Source organism: Phocoena phocoena, chromosome 6 (genome assembly GCF_963924675.1).
Source record: "Phocoena phocoena chromosome 6, mPhoPho1.1, whole genome shotgun sequence".
Lineage (NCBI taxonomy): Eukaryota > Metazoa > Chordata > Mammalia > Artiodactyla > Phocoenidae > Phocoena > Phocoena phocoena.
The window spans coordinates 31,752,766-31,773,538 of NC_089224.1; the positions used below are offsets into that span (position 1 = coordinate 31,752,766).

Here is a 20,773-nt window from a genome sequence, read left to right on the forward strand (position 1 = left end):
CAAGTTTCCTCATTAAATTGCCTCAGTCTGAAAGTTTTAGTTTTCCTTATTAGCCTATAATATCTGAAGTAAGATTAGAAGGAAGGAAGATTGTGGAATTGGGCTATAACTATTATATAGGTCTCTGATTCTCAGCCTTAATTTAACTACCAAGGATCCTTCTTATTTCCCCTCATGGACTTTGTTATGAAAGCTTTTCTCAGTCAAGACTCTTATTTAAGTATTTTACCCATTTGTGCTAATAAAAGACATAAATTCCTGCTAAGCAGAGCCTCTGATTAACATTAGATCACCTTTTCAGTTGATACATTTATTGATATTGATAAGTAAAGAAACTTGTTTTAATTAAGTGTAGCTGTACTGCAGATAAATGTATCATGGCCACGAATAGTTGTTATACCTACTCTGTGGGTTTTCAAAATGTCTGTGCTGCAGGTGGGGAGCTACACCCTCAACTCTGGTGGCCTCTGTCCTCTTTGAGCAGCTTTTTCTAGTGTTGGGCTTTGTCATTGCCTGGCTGGGTCTTTAAGAGAGGATTATTCCACCCACAGTCCCATAGTCTACTTGCTGTCTCCCCAGGACTGTGCCTTTCCTGGTAGAGGAGAAGTTTATACCGACTGGAATTACTGTGGCTCTTCTCAATCCTCCTCTCTTTCTTCATATTTATGGTGAATTCTTTCACCTCATTCCTGAAACACAGACATTGCAATTGCTTTACTCATCTAATCAACAGATTAGAAGTTCAACCTGTTGAGTATATTAGGCCACCTTCAGATTTTTTTCCTGAAGTAATTGACTTTTTCTGTTGCCTCTCTACACAGGGTAATGTACCACGGAGTTTGTTATGTTATTCAAACCAAAGCTTTAAAATATAATTTTGAAACTAAACAGCATGATAAATGATTAAAAAAGGTCACTCAGAGTTGGGATATGTGTTTTAAAGTTGGGTGAGTTGGTGCAAGTTAAAGTGCATAGGAGATTGAGCTCAAGGAAATGAAAACACAGAACACCCAATGATTTACAACCTGGTTTCCTGCATCCACTCTGGAAAATTTACAATGAGAAAAGTAGGACCCTAAAACACCTTGGAGGGTTAGATGATCTTTTTATCCTGGAATTTTCAAAGATTTCTTACCCCACTGATTTTCATCACCTTGATAAAAATATTTTTTTGTCTTCTGATTTGTTACAACAGAAATAAGTCAGAAATTATGAAGTAATCTAACCTTTGCTAGTCTCTTTTGCTGCATCATTATATATTTTGTGTGACTGTGAGTGTTGCAAAGAACACCTTTCATCTTATTTGTCATAATTTCCATTTTCATATCATTTGTCAAAATTTCCATGGGTGTCAGATATTTGATGTGAGGCAGGAATATAACTCTATGTCAGTGAAACCAAACATTATGATTCTGTTTACTTAGATGTGTAGGACTTTCCCCAGTAATGTTAATTGCTTTAGATATAACTTTTGCAAAAAATATATACTTAAAATGTTTCTGAATTATCAGTACATACTAGGCAGCAATACTCTCATATTTGAGGGTTGTTACTCTTTTTCTCCTTATTTTATGTACTCTGCAAATACTTGTCAAGTATTTATGTGGAATTTGTGGTGGGCAGCGTCATCCCGATGCAGAGAGATGCAATGTGTCAAAGCTTCTTTTCTTCCATCATTTTTGAATAATGGGTAGAAAACGTCAGAATTATTTGTTCCTTCAGGTGACATTAATTTGAGACTAGAAGAACAAATGCCTGTAGCGGCAATACTTGGACAATTGGACTTGAGAGTTCTGAGGCCATGTGGCATGGTGAGGCGTTTTGGCAGGTCAGGATACTCTGAAAAGCAAGTCGAAACACATGGATTCTAGACTGGGCTCTCCCACTGACTTTGTGTGTGTATATTTGAACAAATAACTTTATTTCTCCAGATACCAATTCTCTTAACTAAAAGCAGATCACTGTTTTTGAAACTGTGGGTTGATGTCCATTAGTAGCCAGTATTGAAAGAGAAAATAGCAGTGTGTCACATCTAGTGCAGCCAGGTATTGTTTTATAAACTTTTTGTTTTAGCTCTGTGTGTGTGTATGTGTGTGTGGGCTTGCGTGCGTGTGTGTGTATGTAGGGCTGTGATTTTTTTAATGTATTTCTTGAAGGTCACGGTCAAGAAAGTTTGATAATTCATCTAGACCAGGGATAGCAAACTATGGCCCACAAGTCAAATACAGCTTACTGCCTATTTATGTTCAGCCCACCAGCGAAGAATGGTTTTTATATATTTAAATGGCTCAAAAAATACAAAGAAAAATAATATTTTGTAACACATTAAAATTATATGAAATTCATATTTGTGTCCATAAATAAAGTTTTATTGGAATACAGCCAGTCCTGTTTGTTTATATACCATCTATGGCTGTTCTTTCACCACAGTGGCAAGGTTAAATAGTAGTGACAGAGACCATGTGCCTTGCAAAGCCTAAACTATTTACTGTCTGACCCTATATAGGAAAAGTTTGCTGACCCCTGTAGCTAGGTAGTCTGAAGGCTTTATGGTTCTGTATTTGTAATAAAATATCAAATATGGGCCAGGTAGTAGGTATTACTAAAATACTCAGAAGTGCTTCCTTTTTTTTTGAAATACATTGAGGATATTGATTCTAGTTTGTTTATCTTATTTGCCTCATCTTCTGAAACTTATTTTTTGAGCAAATGATAAAACATTTTGTAAATGTCAACTTTTAGCTCAGTCACTATCTGAGTGCAGTAACATTGTAAATGACTGATGTCAGAATTAATGAGGATTTACTATTTTATCATTTTCAGAAAAGGAAGCATTAGATCCCTTAAAATTATTCCGTGAAAATATCTTTTTGTCATTTTGAATTTCTACTTTATGATAATCTTTCTTGTATGTAATCACTGATCTTTTTAAAAGAAAGTACAATAAATGAATAAAATTTCATTAAAAATATCTTCACCTCATTTGGAAGGGGAAAAATCCATTATAAGATTCATATCTCAATGTGGATAATGCACTGACATTTAAAAAAAAATTATTGTAAATACATAATGATGATTACTTGAAATCCATATTTTTGGTTTAAGTTGGATCAAAAATTAAAATGAAGCATCTGAGTTTAAAGTGTGCTTAGCATTTTTTGGTGTATTTTCCTTGTATTCATATTACATAAAATTAGCATTTTGATTTTCTTCACATTGTTTTTCTGTATGTTTTAGAAAAATTGCCTAGCTGTATTTTATAAGAATAGATATTTTATTATAAAATATAATTCATTACCTTGTTTTAAAAAAGCATTTAAGGTATTTTACAAAAATACTTTCAGCAAAATAAAATGAAAAAAATGGCAAAGAAACGTGGTGACTCTTAACCTCAGAAATATGTTCAGCATTTTTCAAAGTAAGAGACATTTTTTTTTTTAAACTGGAGTATAATTGCTTTACAATGTTATGTTAGTTTCTGCTGTACAACAAAGTGAATCAGCTCTATGTACATATATATCCCCTCCCTCGTGGACCTCCCTCCCCCCGTCCCACCATGCAAATTAAAATGTACTGAGATATCATTTCCCACATATCAAAAATTGGCTAAAATGTGGAAGCTTGACAATATATTCTATTGATGAGGCTGTGGAGAAACAGGCTCTCACATACATTGATAGTGGGATTTTCAATTGACAATACCTCTTGTGGAGGGCAGTCTGACAGAGTCTATCAAAATTAAATTCCTTTGACATGTTAATCCCACATCTGAAAATTTATGATATATATATATATATATATATATATATATATATACGATATATATGTACATATACACATGTAATTTGCACATCTACGTTCAAAGTTTTTCATTGTAGCATTGTTTTGAGATTGGAAGCAACTCAAATGCCCATCGATCAGAGACTAGTTAAATAAATTATGGTATATCCATTCAATGAACACTTTGCAATGATTAAAAAACAAAAAAAGATCTCTGTACACTGATAGAAAGAGCTACAAGATGTATTATTAAATAAAATAAGGTGCTTGTGGAAGGAAAGTAATAAAAGTAGTTAACTGGATAAATGAACAGTGTGGGTTGTGTTGAAAGTGAGAGTCTTCATTTTATACTTTTATGTAATATTTGATTTTTGTACCAGGTCAATATATTACCTGTTGAGAAATTTAAAATTAAAAACGTAGGTGAAGGAATTGTGGCAAAAGCAAAATAAGGAAAGCAAAACCTTGGATTTCTTTATATCACGTTTAGAATGGTTCATGTACTTCTGGGATGGAGATAATAGAAGTATTAGTAGGAGCAACACTAGCAGAAAACTTTTATATCGGGTGGTTTTTATGGGCCAGACACAGAAATAAGTAAAAAGCACTTTGTATGCAGTGTGTATATGCTTATAAATCATGCCATTTAATGGTATAACAGCTCTATGAGGAAATTGCTATTATTTCTCCTGTTTTATGGAAGACTATGCTGAAACTTAGGATTCTTGAGGAACTTATCCAAGGTAACACTGCTAGCAAATGACAGAGCCAAGAGTCAGCCTGGTCTACGTCATGAGCCTGTCCTGTTAGGCATTCATACATAGTGATCATATATATGTGGTTATACCATACTCATGAAGAATATCTTCTACGGGTCCTCAGAGAATACTTATGTAATGAACAACATATCCCATAATATCCTGATGGTTGAGTAAATATAGCAATGAGGTGTACTAAATTGTTTCTCATAATGTTGTTCTGTATTGGTTGAAACCTAACAAAAGTACAATTTTGGTGTTGGCCACATATCATGTGAACTTTTGAGTATTTACTAGACTGAATGGGCTGCAAATGTTTCAGACTGCCTTACACAAATTCTTTTCTTCTGAGCCAAGCCTTTGATGATGAATGTCAATAAGTTTGAGGTTATAGTCCCCAAGGGTACCTAGAAAATATTTATTGTTTTGTTTTGACTAGAGAGCCATATATTTTAATAGGCAGCTGAGGTAAAGTAACAAAGGATTGATATCTTTTATGAAAGAATAAAAGGCTAATTGTCCTCTTTATTAATGAGGTCTGAGGGCAGGGCAAGGTTTCCCTCAGGTATTAGTTTTAGGTCTAATCTAAATTTAATATAAATGGGGAGTTATATCTCCTAAAATGCAGTGTCAGAGGTTGAAAACCAGTGGCCGGTAGGCCATATTCAACTTGCTCGTGATTTTAGCTTCACTTGCAGAGGTCTTTGTTTTTTAACTGAATGCCAACATTTAACATTTGAGAGATCCCACATAAAGATCCAAGTTTCTGCTGTTTCTCGGAAAATTGGTATGACATCCTTAACCTCTTTTTCCTACCTGGCAACATTCAGTTGTTGTTAGACAGAGCCTGCGTTCCCCAGTTTTCCACAGGTCTCCTCAGGTACATCACCTGCTGGCCCTGTAGGTGTCGAGCTTTTTTACCTTGTTTTACATTACAGAACATTGCTGTAGAACTGAGCTATTATTATCAGCCTTTTAATACCATTTTCCTTAAGTTAAGCCCCAAACTTTTGTATGTATTAAGTGTTTGCACATTTGTGGTAGATATCAACCTTAAGATTTAATAAATTATTTTGACAAATGGATGTATTTAGTCATTCACCATACTTGAACACTTGTATTTTTTGGTATGGTATGTACCTAAGTGCCATCTCTTTCATTGTTGGGGATCTGGTTGATATAAAATTTGGATTTGTTATTATTATAATTAATAGCTTTTTAAAAGTTTGTTTCTTTAGAAAGAATTTGACTTTTGAAAGTTACAACATTGACTCTAAATCAAGGATTTATATCACAATCCTTTGATACTGGGTTTATTTCTTGATATACTGCTTTGTGAATAATGAGTTATTTTTTGTAAAATAAAAATTAATAAATTATGCTTAACTGCGTAACTGCTAGATTAAGAATTTCTATGTAGAAAAACATAATAGACATTCAGGATTTTTTTTTCAAAAACTATTGGACTTGTAGCTAGTTATTTTCTGTAACTCAGACTTTTAAAATACTGTTTTTTGTCTTGTTATAAATTGATTTTTTTTTGGTACACAGAATATGTAGAGGAGTGATCATTTTTATTTTAAGAAATATTTTTATCATTTTATACTTTTTAATCCAAAACTTACTTGGGAGATAATAATGAATTTTGGTCAAACTTCTTTTTTATGATTTCAGGACAAAAATTGCCCAAGATATTGAGAGGCTAATATATCAGAGTGATATAATAGATCGAGTGGTATATGACTTAGATAACCCAAAGTAAGTATGCTTTTTGTTTGTTTGTTTTACTTTTATTGGTTTTATTCCTACTGTAAAATTTCAGTGTTCTTTTAAAAGACAAAAAAATATAGTTAACTTCCACCTAGTTAACCCTCACTACGTTTTGATCTTCTAGCAGAGATGTAATGGTAATGTAAATCATGTTTATTTACTTAAATTGAATATATCGCAAGCTTTTATTTGATCTTAGGTGGGCTTTTAATGGGTTTAATAAGGGAAAGGTCACAAACTGATGCTTTGTTTTTAAAAACTGAAATTACCTCCACTTAAGAGAGTGGAGATACCACATGAATGCTGCAATTTTGTCCTGTAATACTGAGCCTTCATTTCCTTAGGACAACAAATTACCATCCCCTTTAGAAGCAACATATGCTTCCTACCTCTCCACAGTCCCCACTTCTCTCTTTTGTCTCTTACTGCTTACAGTCTGCTTCAGTCCTTTAAGTTACTTGCCTGACCTTTGAAGCCATTTGTTTGTGATTCTTGATGTTTTAACATCACTTCCAATTTAGGATTATCACTGGTACCATTGTATTTTATGGTTTAAATATAAGTAAATAAGTGAAAATGAAAAATGATGAAGGTGACTACTATTTATCAAATAAGAAATTTAATCAGCCTGCACGTGGGTTTTCCCTCTCCCTCAACATTCTAATATTTTGGGGAAGTTTCATATTTCAGTAGTCTCATTTGGAAGAAATAAAACATTTTAAAAAGATTTTTGTTAGAGAGTTAGGGTAAAGTTATGTCAGAGCTAATGACTGAGTTTGAAATAATATTCTCAAAAATGAAAAACAAATCTATCTTATTCATAACTTCTTAGTTATTTCTAAAATTTTCGTGATTAACACTGACTATAAATGTGGGAACAAATCTCTACTCGTAATTATAATTTTTTTGTCTATAAATATTAGCCAAAGTTTGTATTTTGCTTGTGTTGGTTTTGTTCTTTGGTTTAAAAATAATGAGGAGGGTGAGGCAGCAATAATGGTGTATTTTTTTTTTTAATAATGGTGTATTTTTAATCTGTAGTGTAGTTTTATTTTTTGCTCAGTTGTTTAAATGCAATGTATTTTATTATTCTTACTTTAAAATTTCATTTAGTTATACCACTCCAGAAGAAGGAGATATTTTGAAGTTTAACTCCAAATTTGAATCTGGGAATCTGCGCAAAGTAATTCAAATTAGAAAGTAAGTCATTAAAATTTTTCCCATGTTGTATGTGCACAGATTATTTTCCTAATTTTCATCAAATTTGTTTATTTTCTGTTTTCAGAAATGAATATGACCTTATTCTGAACTCAGATATAAATAGTAATCATTATCATCAGTGGTTTTACTTTGAAGTCAGTGGAATGCGACCAAGCATTGCTTATAGGTTCAACATCATTAACTGTGAAAAGTCCAACAGTCAATTTAATTATGGTAAGACAGAAAGTTTTCTTTCCCAATTTAGAGGGCATGCAGGCATTGTAACTGTAGGATAGAAGTTTTTAAAAAATTACTAATGTTTTTTAAAAGTTTCAGTGTTCTTTTGTTTTTTCTAGTTTTCAAAATTCAGATATTTATGCAAGATTTGACAAACTAAGCTTTGCTTTGTTGGTGAAAAGAGTTACCCTTATAAAAGCAAGCCCTTTAAAATGTAATAAGTGGGGCTCCCCTGGTGGCGCAGTGGTTGAGAGTCTGCCTGCTGATGCAGGGGACACGGGTTTGTGCCCCAGTCTGGGAAGATCCCACATGCCACGGAGTGGCTGGGCCTGTGAGCCATGGCCGCTGAGCCTGCGCGTCCGGAGCCTGTGCTCTGCAACAGGAGTGGCCACAGCAGTGAGAGGTCCGCGTACCGCAAAAAACAAAACAAAACAAAACAAAACGAACAAACAAATGTAATAAGTGAGGTTGATTTCATCCAAATTGAATACAGCTATAAAGATTTATTATGTATGCTGCTTAAAATCAAGTTTTTAATAAAGTCTGTTCATCCAGAAGAGAATTACATAAAGCAGTCTCTTTTTAACTGTTTATTTTGAATAGATTCCTAAAAAGTTAAAGTATTATAGAAGTTGCAGAAAGGTTCCATGTTCTCGTCACCAGATTTCCTCTCATGGTTACATCTTACATAGCTGTACTGGAATACCAAAGCCAGTGTTTCAAATACCAGTGCTATAGGTAGATGGCATTTTTGCTAACTGTATTTATTTATTCACTTTTATAAAATAGTACTTACTACTTTAAGCTTCATTAAAATATTTTAATTTTTACACTTAAAAGCACACATTTTGGAGCGCTGCTTCTCTATTAAAAAAAAACTATACTTCTGTGTGATAATTTTTTCCTTTAGTGTCATTTTAAATTTAAAATGAATAAAATTCTGTAAAACTAAATCAAAACAGTGAGACAGATGGCTGCTTTAGTTTTTAAGTTTCTCCAGCCCTTTGGGTATTTTTGTATGTATATCATCCTTTCCAAACCCACTTTGTGGAGAATTTGGAAAACACAGTGTTGTTAAGAAAATTAAAACCATCAACAGTACATCATCCAGAGAAACTTATTTTATTTGTTTATTTTTTATAAATTTTATTTATTTATTTATGGCTGCGTTGGGTCTTGTTGCAGTGAGCAGGGGCTACTCTTCGTTGTGGTGCACGGGCTTCTTATTGTGTGGGCTCTAGAGTGCAGGCTCAATAGTTGTGACACACAGGCTTAGTTGCTCTGAGGCATGTGAGATCTTCCTGGATCAGGGCTGGAACCCATGTCCCCTGCGTTGGCAGGCGGATTCTTAACCACTGTGCCACCAGGGAAGCCCGAGAAACATATTTTAATGTTTGTTGTTTCTTTCCAGCTTTTAAAATAATGCAGTATGTGATTTTTCCATACATACAGTTATGTATTTATTTAAAAAAATAATGCTCACAACCTATGCAGTTTCATAGTGTGTATTTTAACTAACCATTATATTTATATTGTCAGTATTTTTCTGGTTATTAAATATCCATCTGAAGCAGAGTTTAATGGACATCCTATGGAAGTTCTGTAACTCATTTATCCAAACATTCTTTTGTTGGACTTGTTTTATTTTCCTTCCAGTTTTATTGAGATATAACCGACCCTACAGCACTGTATAACTTTAAAGTGTACAGCATTATGGTTTGACTTATATCATGAAATGATTACAATGTTTAGTGGACCTATTACAATTTAAGTTGTTTCTAATTATTTTCTATTTTAAATACTACTGAGATAAACATTGTACTAAATATTTGTGTGTATAATAATTTAGTTACACATTCACAGAAGTGGAATTTCTTTGTCTGCCAGCTGTAAATGTGTTTTTTTTTTTTTTTTTTTCTGATTAGGAACAGTGGATCTTATGGGATCCACTGTCCAAATTAGGGAATTTGGTAAAGGAAATACACTTTAGAGAAGAATCTCTAAGAAGGAAAGAGAAGGAAAAAACCCACTGTTTAGCATTTTGTTAGCCATCCTTAAACTTATTCACATTCACATAATTTTAAAATTAAATTTTACCCTTTTATAGATTTAGGATCACAACATGAAAACTCATTTGTAAACTATATTTTTAAACTACACAACATATTGTAAAAACATTTCCCTGTGCCATTACATATTTTCAGCAACATCATTACTAATGTTTGTGTAGTATTCTGTTGAGTAATGTACAATAATTATTTAAATGATAACAGATTGACGAGAATTTGTCTTCTTCAACATTTCAAAATTAGGAGCTGTGTTGCAATAGATATCCTTAATTATTTTTTTGTGTGTATGTTTCTGATTATTGCTTTGCCATAAATTCCTCCAAGTAGAATTTCTCAAAGGAAATGAACTTATGTTGGTGAAGACTAGGGAAAATGGGTCCTTACAGTGTTGGTGGGAGTGTTGAATTAGTTCAGCTTCTTTGAAGTGCATTTGATAGTATGATTTTAGTGTTTATATTTAACTTCATCCATGCAGGATTTATTTTGGTATATTCTGTGAATTGGGATCTAACATAATCCTATCGTTTGTAGTTAAGCAGCTTTAGCTGAACTAATTCTTTCTCAAAAGAGTTTTAAACTGTTGTTGATGAATTCATTGAGTTGTCAGACGTTGACATTTGTAACTCATTTGCAACTGTATTCCTGACCCACTAGTAAAAACAGGATTGGGAACATCACTCAGAAGACATTGTACATTGTTGCCCTATTATAATTGTTACAGAAAACGGTCAGTTTAGAAAAAAACAGATTAGAAACTGGTTTAAGGTATCACACTATTGCTTATTCATAATTTCTGACTTTCTGAGTTTGGGTGGAATTTTTCTGACCTGTTAGTCATACTGTGTATCCCTTTTGGTTTGAAACACCACAACTCTCGCAAGCTGTGGCCTTCACAATATACCAGCATTTGTTTGGGGGCTGTGTGTTGCTCTAGCACCACTTGATTTTAATTATTCTGACCTTTCAGTCTTGTGTAACATCATTGTTGTTCTAGAACCATTTTGTTTTTAAAATTATTTTGAATTTATAATATAGTTTAACATCCTGTAGTCTTTTTCAGAAACAGTTTAACAACTTTTTCTAACTTCATTTTTCCTGAAGAGTTTATTCTGAATATCATTCTGAGTAATTTTATCAAGTGCCCCAAATTTCCATTGCATTAAACTTATAATGTGGGAGAAATTGGATTTCTTATATTGTATTCGATCTTGCCACTTACGAACATGGTGTATTTGTTTACTCAAGTTTTTTATGTTCTCACCTAAATTTTTTAGTTTTCTTTTTGTAAGTTCCATATATTTCTTAAGTATACCTTCATTCTTAAGTATTTTATGTATTTCTTTTTTCTGTTGTGAAAGAGTACTTCTCCCTATTTTCAAGCTTGTTATTATTTATAATTAAGAAAGCTAAGGATTTTTATATGTTTACTTGAAAATCAGACTCCTTAGTTTCTTATTAGTTCTCATAGTTTCTCAGTTGATATTTTGAATTTTCTTGGTAGGTCCCTAGAATTTCTCCTTATCCCTAGTTATATCATATATGTTTCATTGCTTGGCTGGAACTTTGAGATTGTTTAAACTAAAAGGAGACTTTGGGCATCCTTGTTTGATTTTGAATTTAATGTGAGTGCTGTTTGTGTGTGTGTGTGTGTGTGTATTTTTTTTTTTTGTGGAGGTGCCCTGTGGCATGCGGGATCTTAGTTCCCCGACCAGGGATCGCACCTGCACCTCCTGCATTGGGAGCGTGAAGTCTTAACCTGCTGGACCTCCAGGGAAATCCTGCTAGTATTTATGTTATGTATGTCAGCTTGTTTTGGGATACATATTCTTTCTTATACTAAAGAATTGCTATTTTTACCGAATTTTTAAAATTAGAAATGTTTTATTTCACTTTTTGCATTTATCAGTGTGACCATATAATGCTGTGAGCTGTTAATGTGCTGTGTTGTAATTATTTAATAATGTTTCTAATAGTAAACCATCCTTGGGTTTCAGAAATTAGTCTGTTTTGCCCTGTGAGTTAATCTTTAATACAAATACTTTGCATTTGTTAGTATTTTGTTTAAAGGTTTTTACATCATTGGTCATAAGTTAGACAAGACAATTTCCTGACTGGAGGACTATCTTTTTATAGTTTTGGAAGCAGGCTAATGCTAGCATTGAACACTTAAATTAACAGCTTTTATTTCCCTACCCAGTGTTCTGGAGCAGTTTAAATAGCATTTATATGTTTTCATGAAACTTGGAAATAATGCACCTCTAAAGTAGTCTGATTCTGTGCCCCTTTTTGCGGGGGGAGAGGGAGCATCTGGATAACTTCTTCAGTTTTATGTGACTCCATATAGTCTAGTTTTCTATTTTTTACTGAGGCGGTCTTGATGATTTATGTTTTCTTACACAGGTGACATTTAGATTTTCAGAATTCACTAGCAGAGAGTTGTATGCTATATCTGTAGTATGGGTACTTGCATGTCCCCTTGTTTGCTTTCCTTTTTGTGTGTGTGTGCGTAAAACGTAATTTGTTTTATTTTACTATTTTAAAAACCTGTGTCTTCGTTTTATTCATTATTTCCTTTAAAAGTTTTTTTTTAAATTTATTAATTTCTCCCTTGTCCTCCCTGCAGGTTGATATTTTTTCTCTTTCTAACTTCTAGTTTATTTGCTTAAATTTATTTACGTTTATTTTTGTCTGATGATCAAGCATTTAGGGTTTTTTTTTAATTGAGGTATAGTTGATTTACAATATTAATTTTAGGTGTACAGCATAGTGATTCAAAATTTTTATAAATTATAATCCATTTATAGTTATTAAAAATATTGGCTCTGTTCCCTGTATTTTACAATATCCTTGATGCTCAATTGTTTTATACATAGTACTTTGTACCTCTTAATCCCCTCCCCTATCTTGCCCCTCCCACCCCCCCTCTCCCCACTGTAACCTAGTTTGTTTGTTCACAATATCTGTGATTCTGTTTCTTTTTATGTTCACTAGTTTGTTTTATTTTTTATATTCCACATATACATGATAAAATACAGTATTTGTCTTTCTCTGTCTGGCTTATTTCACTGAGCATAATACCCTCCTAGTCCACCCATGTTGTTGTAAATGGCAAATTTTATTCTTTTTTATGGCTGAGTAGTATTCCATTTGTGTGTGTGTGTGTGTGTGTGTGTGTGTGTGTGTGTGTGTGTGTGTGTACGTACACCACATCTTCTTTATCCATTCATCTGTTCATGGGCAGTTAGGTTGCTTCCATATCTTGGCTATTGTAAATAATATGAACATTGGGCTGCATGCTTATTTCGGAGCTCCCGGTCTGTTCCATTGATCTGTGTATCCATGTTTGTGCCAGTACCACACTGTTTTGATTACTGAAGCTTTGTAGTGTAGTGTGAAGTCAGGGAGCATGGTACCTCCAGCTTGTTCTTCTCTTTCAAGATTGTTTTGGCTATTCAGGGTCTTTTATGTTTCCATACAAATTTTAAATTTATTTGTCCTGGTTCTGTGAACAATGCCATTGGTATTTTGATAAGGATTGCATTAAATCTGTAGATTGCCTTGGGTAGTATGGTTATTTTAACAATACTGATTCTTCCAATCCATGAACATGATGTGTCTCTCCATCTGTGTCTTCTTCAGTTTCATCAGTGTCCTTTTGTTTTTTGAGTACAGGTCTTTTACCTCCTTAGGTAGGTTTATTCCTAGGTATTTTATTCTTTTTTGATGCATTGGTACATGGAATTGTTTCCTTAATTTCTCTTTCTGATAGTTCGTTGTTAGTGTATAGAAATGCAACAGACTTCTATATATTAATTTTGAATCCTGCAACTTTACTGAATTCATTGAAGAGTGCTAGTGGTTTTTTGGTGGCGTCTTTAGGATTTTCTATATAATGTCATGTCATTTGCAAACAATGACAGTTTTACTTTCTGTTTTCCAATTTGGATTCCTTTTATTACTCTTTGTTATCTGAAAGCTGTGGCTAGGACTTCTAATACTATATTGAATAAAAGTGAGGAGAGTGGGCATCCTTGTCTTGTTTCTGATCTTAGAGGAAATGCTTTCAGCTTTTCATCATTGAGTATGATGTTAGCGGTGGGCTAATAATATATGGCCTTTATTATGTTGAGGTATGTTCCCTCTGTACCCACTTCCTGTAGAGATTTTATCATAAGTGGATGTTGAAATTTGTCAAAAGCTTTTTCTGCATCTTTTGAGATGATCATATTGTTTTTATTCTTCAATTTGTCAATGTGGTGTGTCACATTGATCGATTTGTGGATATTGAACCATCCTTGCATCCCTGCAATAAATCCCATTTGATAATGGTATATGGTCTCCTTTTAACATATTGTTGTTTTGTTTGCTAATATTTTGTTGAGGATTATTGAGTCTATGTTCATCAGTGATATTAGCTTGTAATTTTCTTTTTTTTTGTGATCTCTTTGTCTGATTTTGGTGTCAGGGTGATGCTAGCCTCATAGAATGATTTCAGAAGTATTCCTTAGCAACTTTTTAGAATAGTTTGAGAAGGATAGGTGTTAGCTCTTCTCTAAATGTTTGGTGGAATTCATCTGTGAAGCTATCTGGTCCAGGACTTCTGTTTTTTGGGAGTTTTTAAATTACTGATTCATTTACATTATGGGTAATTGCTCTGTTTATGTTTTCTATTCCTTCTTGGTCCAATCTTGGGGGATTGTACATTTCTAGGAATTTGTCCATTTCTTTTAGTTTGTACATTTTACTGGCATATCTCTTATGATTCTTTTTATTTCTGTGGTGTTGCTTATAAATTCTCCCTTTTTATTTCTGATTTTTATTGATTTGGGCCCTCTTTTTTTCTCTATGAGTCTGGCCAAAAGTTTATCAATTTTGTTTATTTTTTCAAAGAACCAGCTTTTAGTTTCACTGATATTTTCTGTTGTTTTTTTTAGTCTCTATTTTATTAATTCTTGATCTTTATGATTTCTTTCCTTCTACTAATTTTGGGTTTTGTTTGTTCTTTTTCCTTTAGGTGTAAGGTTAGGTGTTTTTTTTTTTGATTTAAAGTTAGGTTGTTTATTTGAGATTTTTCTTGTTTCCTTAGGTAAGCTGTATTGCTTTAAAATTCCCTCTTAGAACTGCTTTTGTTGCATTGTATAGATTTTGGATTTATTGTGTTTTTGTTTTCATTTGTCTCCAAGTTTTTTTTTTCTTCAGTGATCCATTGGTTGTTTAGGAGCATATTGTTTAGCCTCCATGTGTTTGTGCTTTTGGTAGGTTTTTTTTTTTTTTTTTTGTAGTCTCATGGCATTGTGGTCAAAAAAGATGCTTGATATTATTTTAATTTTCTTAAATTTACTGAGGCCTGTTTTGTGGCCTAGCATGTGATCTATCCTGTAGAACGTTCCATATGCACTTGAAAAGAGTGTGTTATCTGCTGCTTTTGGACAGAGTGTTCTATGTATATATCTATTAAGTCCATCTGCTCTAATGTGTCATTTAAGGGCAGTGTTACCTTATTGATTTTCTGTCTGGATGATCTGTCCATTGATGTAAGTGGGTGTTAATGTCCACTACTAACATTGTGTTATAGTTGATTTCTCCCTTTATGTCTGTTAATATTTGCTCTTTGTGTTTAGGTGCTCCCATGTTGGGTGCATATATATTTGTAATTGTTATATTTTCTTCTTGGATTGATCCCCTGATCATTATATGATATCCTTCTTTGTCTCTCGTCACAGTCTTTGTTTTAAAATCTATTTTGTCTCATACAGGTATTGCTACCCTGGCTTTCTTTTGATTTCCATTTGTGTGGAATACCTTTTTCCATCCCCTCACTTTCAATCTGTTTGTGTCTTTGGATATGAAGTGATTCTCTTGTAGACAGCATATATTACAGGTCTTGTTTTTGCATCCATTCAGCTGCTCTCTGTCTTTTGATTAGAGCATTTATTCTATTTATATTTAAAGTAATTATTGATACTTATGTACTTACTGCCACTGTGTTAATTGTTTTGGAGTTGTTTTTGTAGGTCTTTTTTGTTTCTTTTTTTTTTTGTTCTCTTCCCCTATGATTTGATGACTATCTCTAGTGTTATGTTTGGATTCCTTTTTCTTTTGTGTCTGTATCTATTATAGATTTTTGTTTTGTTGTTACCATGAGGTTTATATGTAGCAATCTATATTTATATACATGATTATTTTAGGTTGTTGATCTCTTAATTTCAAATGCATTGTAACAACCATGTATTTGTACTCTTCTCTCCTCACAATTACCATTTTCGATACCATATATATTTTACATCTGTTTGTTTTGTGTATTCCTTAACTGCTTATTGTGGGTATAGCTTATTTTACTGCTTTTGTCTTTTAACCTTCCTACTAGCTTTGTACATGTTGTTTTACTACCTTTACTGTATGTTTGCCTTTACTGATGAGCTTTTTCCTTTCATAATTTTCATGTTCCTAGTTGTAGCCTTTTCTTTCTCACTTAGAGAAGTCCTTTTAACATTTCTTTAAAGCTGGTTTGTTGGTGCTGAACTCTTTTAGCTTTTGCTTGTCTGCAAAACATTTGATTTCTCCATCAAATCAGAATGAGAGCCTTGCCAGGTAGAATATTCTTGATTGTAGGTTTTTCCCTTTCATCATTTAAATATATCATGCCACTCCCTTCTGGCCTGCAGAGTTTCTGCTGAAAAGTCAGCTGATAGTCTTATGGGAGTTCCCTTTTATGTAACTTAGTGCTTTTTCCTTGCTCCTTTTAATATTCTCTCCTTTTAAAATGTTTTTGCCATTTTAATAACATTGTGTCTTGGTGTGGTCCTCTTTTGGTTGATCCTGTTTGGGACTCTCTGTGCTTTCTGCACTGGGATGTCTGTATTCTTTCGCAGGCTAGGGAAATTTTCAGCTGTTATTTCTTCAGATGTGTTATTTGCTCCTTTGTCTCTTCCTTTTGGGACCCCTATAATGTGAATCCTAGTATGCTCGATGTTGCCCCAGAGGTCTCTAACTGTCCTTATTTCTTTTTATTCTTTTTTCTGTTCAGCGTCAGTGATTTCCACTATTCTTGTCTTCCAGGTTGCTGATCCTTTTCCTGTGTATCATTTAGTCTTCTATTGATTCCTTATAGTGTAAATTTTGTTTCATTTATTGTGCTCTTCATCTCAGTTTGGTTGTTCTTTATATTTTCCAACTCGTTGTTAAAAACTTATAATTTTCTGCCCTGTGCATCTTTACTTCTCCTGAGTTCTTTCATCACCCTTATGGTCATTACCTTGAACTCTTTCTTGGGTAGATTGCCTATATTTACTTCACTTTGTTCTTCTCTTGGGGTTTTATCTTATTCCTTCATTTGAAACGTGTTCCTCTGTCAACTTATTTTGCCTAAGTTGCTGTTTTTGTTTTTATGTATCTGGTATGTTGATTGTGTTTCCTCACCTTAGAAAAGTACCTTTTAGTAGGAGATGTTCTATGTGCCCCAGCTGTGTACTTCTCTCTGGTCACTAGAACTGTGTGCTCTAGTGGTGCCTCCTATATGGGCTTTTTGGGTCCTTCTATTGTGGTGGGCTGACCACTGTGGGTGGACTGGTAGGTGTGGCTGGCCCCTGGTCTGGTTGGTTGCCACGCCCTGCCTTGTGTGGAGGCTGCCAGCCACTGATTGGTAGGGCTGGGTTGTGAGGTGGCTGGCTGTGGAACCCCAGGGAGCCTTAGGGCTAGTGCTGGCTCACTGGTGGACAGAGTTGGGGTCCAGGAGATCCTGGGGCCAGTGCTCACTTACTGGTGGCTGAAGCCAAGTCTTGGAGCTGGTTTTGGCCTTACTGTCAAGCCAAGCTGGGTCCTGGGGTCTGGCTAGAGGGCCCAGGGGTCCCAGAACTGGTGTCAGACCACTGGAGGGTGGGGCTGGTTTCTGATACAGCTGGCTGCAGAGTTTGGGGTGTCCTGAAACTTGTCTTGGCTTGCTGGTACTAGGGCCCAACTGTCCCAGGTCTGGTGCTGGCCTGCTAGTGGTTGGGCTGGGTCCTGCCCTGGCAGGCTTCAGGGCTGAGGATGTCCTGGGGCTGGTGAGTGCCCACTGGTGGGTGAGACTGGTCTTGAGGCTAGAGCAGGCTTGTTTTTGGGCAGGGGCTGGGCCCAGTGGGTCCTGGGGCTGGTGCCTGTCCAGTGGTATGTGAGGCTGGTCCTGAGGCCAGTGGCAGCTTCCTGCTGGTAGGTGGAGTTGGGTCTTGGAATCTCTGCTTGTAGGGCCCTGGGGGTCCTAGATCTAGTGCCTGCACACTGGTGTGTGGGGCCAGGTCCTGGGCCCTCTGGTGGGCACAGCCGTGTTCAGGGGTTCTTAAGGCAGCCTGCCTGTTGGTGGGTGGGGGTATGTCTTGGCCCAGTTAGTTGCTTGGCCTCAGGTGTCACAGAACTGATGACTACAGGCTGTTGAGTCCTGGGGTCCTGGGGCTAATAAGCTAGAGGGAGGATTCCACAGTGATACTTGCCAGTACCAGTGTCTGATAGAACGAGCACCCAAAGATGGCAGCCCCCAGTGTCTGTGTCCTTAGGGTGAGCTCCAGTTGCCTCTTTCCTCTCTGGGAGACTTCTCAAGATCAGCAGTTAGGTCTGACCCAGGCTCCTTTCAAATTACTTCTTTTTCCCTGGGCCCTGGAACGTGTGAGATTTTGTGTGTGTCCTTTAGGAGTAGAGTCTGTTTCCCACAGCCCTCCAGCCCTCCTGAATTTAAGCCCTGCTAACCTTCAAAGCCAAACATTCTTAAGCCTTGTTTCCTGGCACAGGACTCCTGGGCTAGGGAGCCTCATGTGGGGCTTAGACCCCTTGCTCCCTGGGGAGAACCTCTGCAATTGTATTCTCCTGTTTGTGGATTGCCCACTGAGGGGCATGTGTCTTGACTATACCATGACTCTCCCCCTCCTACCCGTCTCGTTGTGGTTCTTCTTTATATCTTTAGTTGTAGAAGATCTTTTCTGGTAGGTTCTAGTCTTTTTCATAGGTGGTTCTGCAGATAGTTGTGATTTTGGTGTGGCCCTGAGAGGAGGTGAGCTCAGGGTCCTTCTACTCTGCCATGTTGGGAAGTCTCCTGCAAGGGTTTAGGTTTTGGATTTGTTCTCGATTACAACTTAATTTTGTATCCCCTCCCCTCCAGATTTTGATGCTAAGACCTCCTTGTAATTTTCTAGATGGCTTCTAATTGTGTTTGGTTTTGGTATCCCTTTTGGCTCAAGAATTATTTAGAAAAGGGTTTGTTATATTTTTAGTTGGTTAAATTATTTTGGCTATAATTTTTCTCATTGCATTCAAATTTTAATCAGTTTTGTTCATAGATGTGAAATTTATGATTTGAAATAATTTTTATGGCTTAATATCTGATCAGTTTTAGTGTTCACAGGTTCTTGGAAAATATGTATTCTTTGTTGGCAACATAATTTAACATACATTGTTAAGTTTATTGTTATAAATTTGTTTATTCAGTTTTCTGTATCCTTTTTATTTTCTATCTTGTCTACTTGCCCAAGGCTTAAGAAAACCCAACAGTCTTTCACTTCTATTATGTTTCTGTCAATACCTCATTTAAAATGAGGTATTTAAAATATATACATATTTTTTTCAATTTTAACGCTGTATCATTTGGCACATAGACATTTATAACTTTTCCTGTTCCTTTTGTGTATACCCATTAGCAGCATAAAGTAGTCACATTCATTCCATTCAGTATCTTTTGCCCAGAATTGTTTTTTTTTTTTGCGGTACGCGGGGCTCTCACTGTTGTGGCCTCTCCCGTTGCGGAGCACAGGCTCCGGATGCGCAGGCTCAGCGGCCATGGCTCACGGGCCCAGCCGCTCCGCGGCATGTGGGATCTTCCCAGACTAGGGCACAAACCCATGTCCCCTGCATCGGCAGGTGGACTCTCAACCACTGTGCCACGAGGGAAGCCCCAGAATTGTATTTTTATATTATATTGATTTGAATTTGTTTGATACGTCTTTGCTGATTGTTTTTGTAAATAGAGGTTGCATTTTGTTCGACCCTTGCCTTTTAAAATGTGATTTTAACCTATTTAAAATTATTTTTATAATTGATACTTTTTTAATGTTTTCTATTTTTGCTGTCCTTTATTTTCTTTATGTGTTATTCTTTAAGGGCCTACAAGGTGTAGTACAACACTTCTTTTAGCTATGGGGAACCAAAATATGTATATATAAAAATAGATTGTGAGGCATATTCTGTACTGGATTTCTTTCAGTCCTGCTCCATCTGTCTTAAGTTTAGCAGAGATTCCTCCCAGATTCTGACAAGAAGTTGTCTGTTGTGAGCCTTTTATTTTCCTATACTTGTAAGTATTTAACTAGGAGGTTGGTAGAAGCTGTAGAAAGAGTTGTTAGGTAGATGTAATTTTCAAATGAACTCTACTATTAGATTTGTTAGGGTAATGCAACATACAGCAAATCTTGGTTTGTCTGAACATCAATAGAGTTAGAAGAAAGGGGAGACCAATATTTTAGTAAATTAGAATTCAACATTTTAAGAAATGATAACCAACTATGTGGTTAATGTTAATTGTCGTGAGATTCATATTGAATTCACTTCAGGGATGTAATGATGATGAAGATATTTGCAGTGGAAGCCCCTTCAGCGGGAAGAATCTGTTTAATTGCCATGCATGATTGAAGTCAGGAAATAATATTAATTAGGAAATTGTAAAAAAACAAAATTTTCCCCATTGGGACATGCTGCTTGGGGAAGTATTTAAATGTCGGTTCTTCTATCAGATGTGCCCAATAGAGGTCTTTTTCTTTGTCAGTGTCCCTCAAAAAAGAGCAGAATTATAGTTTCTTTTGTTTCACCAGTTGCCCTTTTCTTGGAGAATTTTTAGGTGATTCTATTAAATATTAGTTTTCTTAGTTTTCTCACAATGAATGATCTTACTTGTAAATTTGTATATGAGAATTTATATCACTATATACTACTGATATATCT

General features: G+C 35.1%; 1 protein-coding gene across 3 annotated transcripts in view; it reads left to right on the forward strand.

Moving 5' to 3' along the window:
* Positions 1-20,773, forward strand: part of AGTPBP1 (ATP/GTP binding carboxypeptidase 1) — a 175,169-nt gene that overhangs the window by 103,262 nt on the left and 51,134 nt on the right. For all 3 annotated transcript variants that reach the window (XM_065879503.1, XM_065879501.1, XM_065879502.1), the window contains 3 exons: positions 6,213-6,296; positions 7,422-7,508; positions 7,594-7,742. In XM_065879503.1, the coding sequence (XP_065735575.1) occupies positions 6,213-6,296; positions 7,422-7,508; positions 7,594-7,742 (320 nt within the window). The remainder of the gene's footprint in view (positions 1-6,212; positions 6,297-7,421; positions 7,509-7,593; positions 7,743-20,773) is intronic.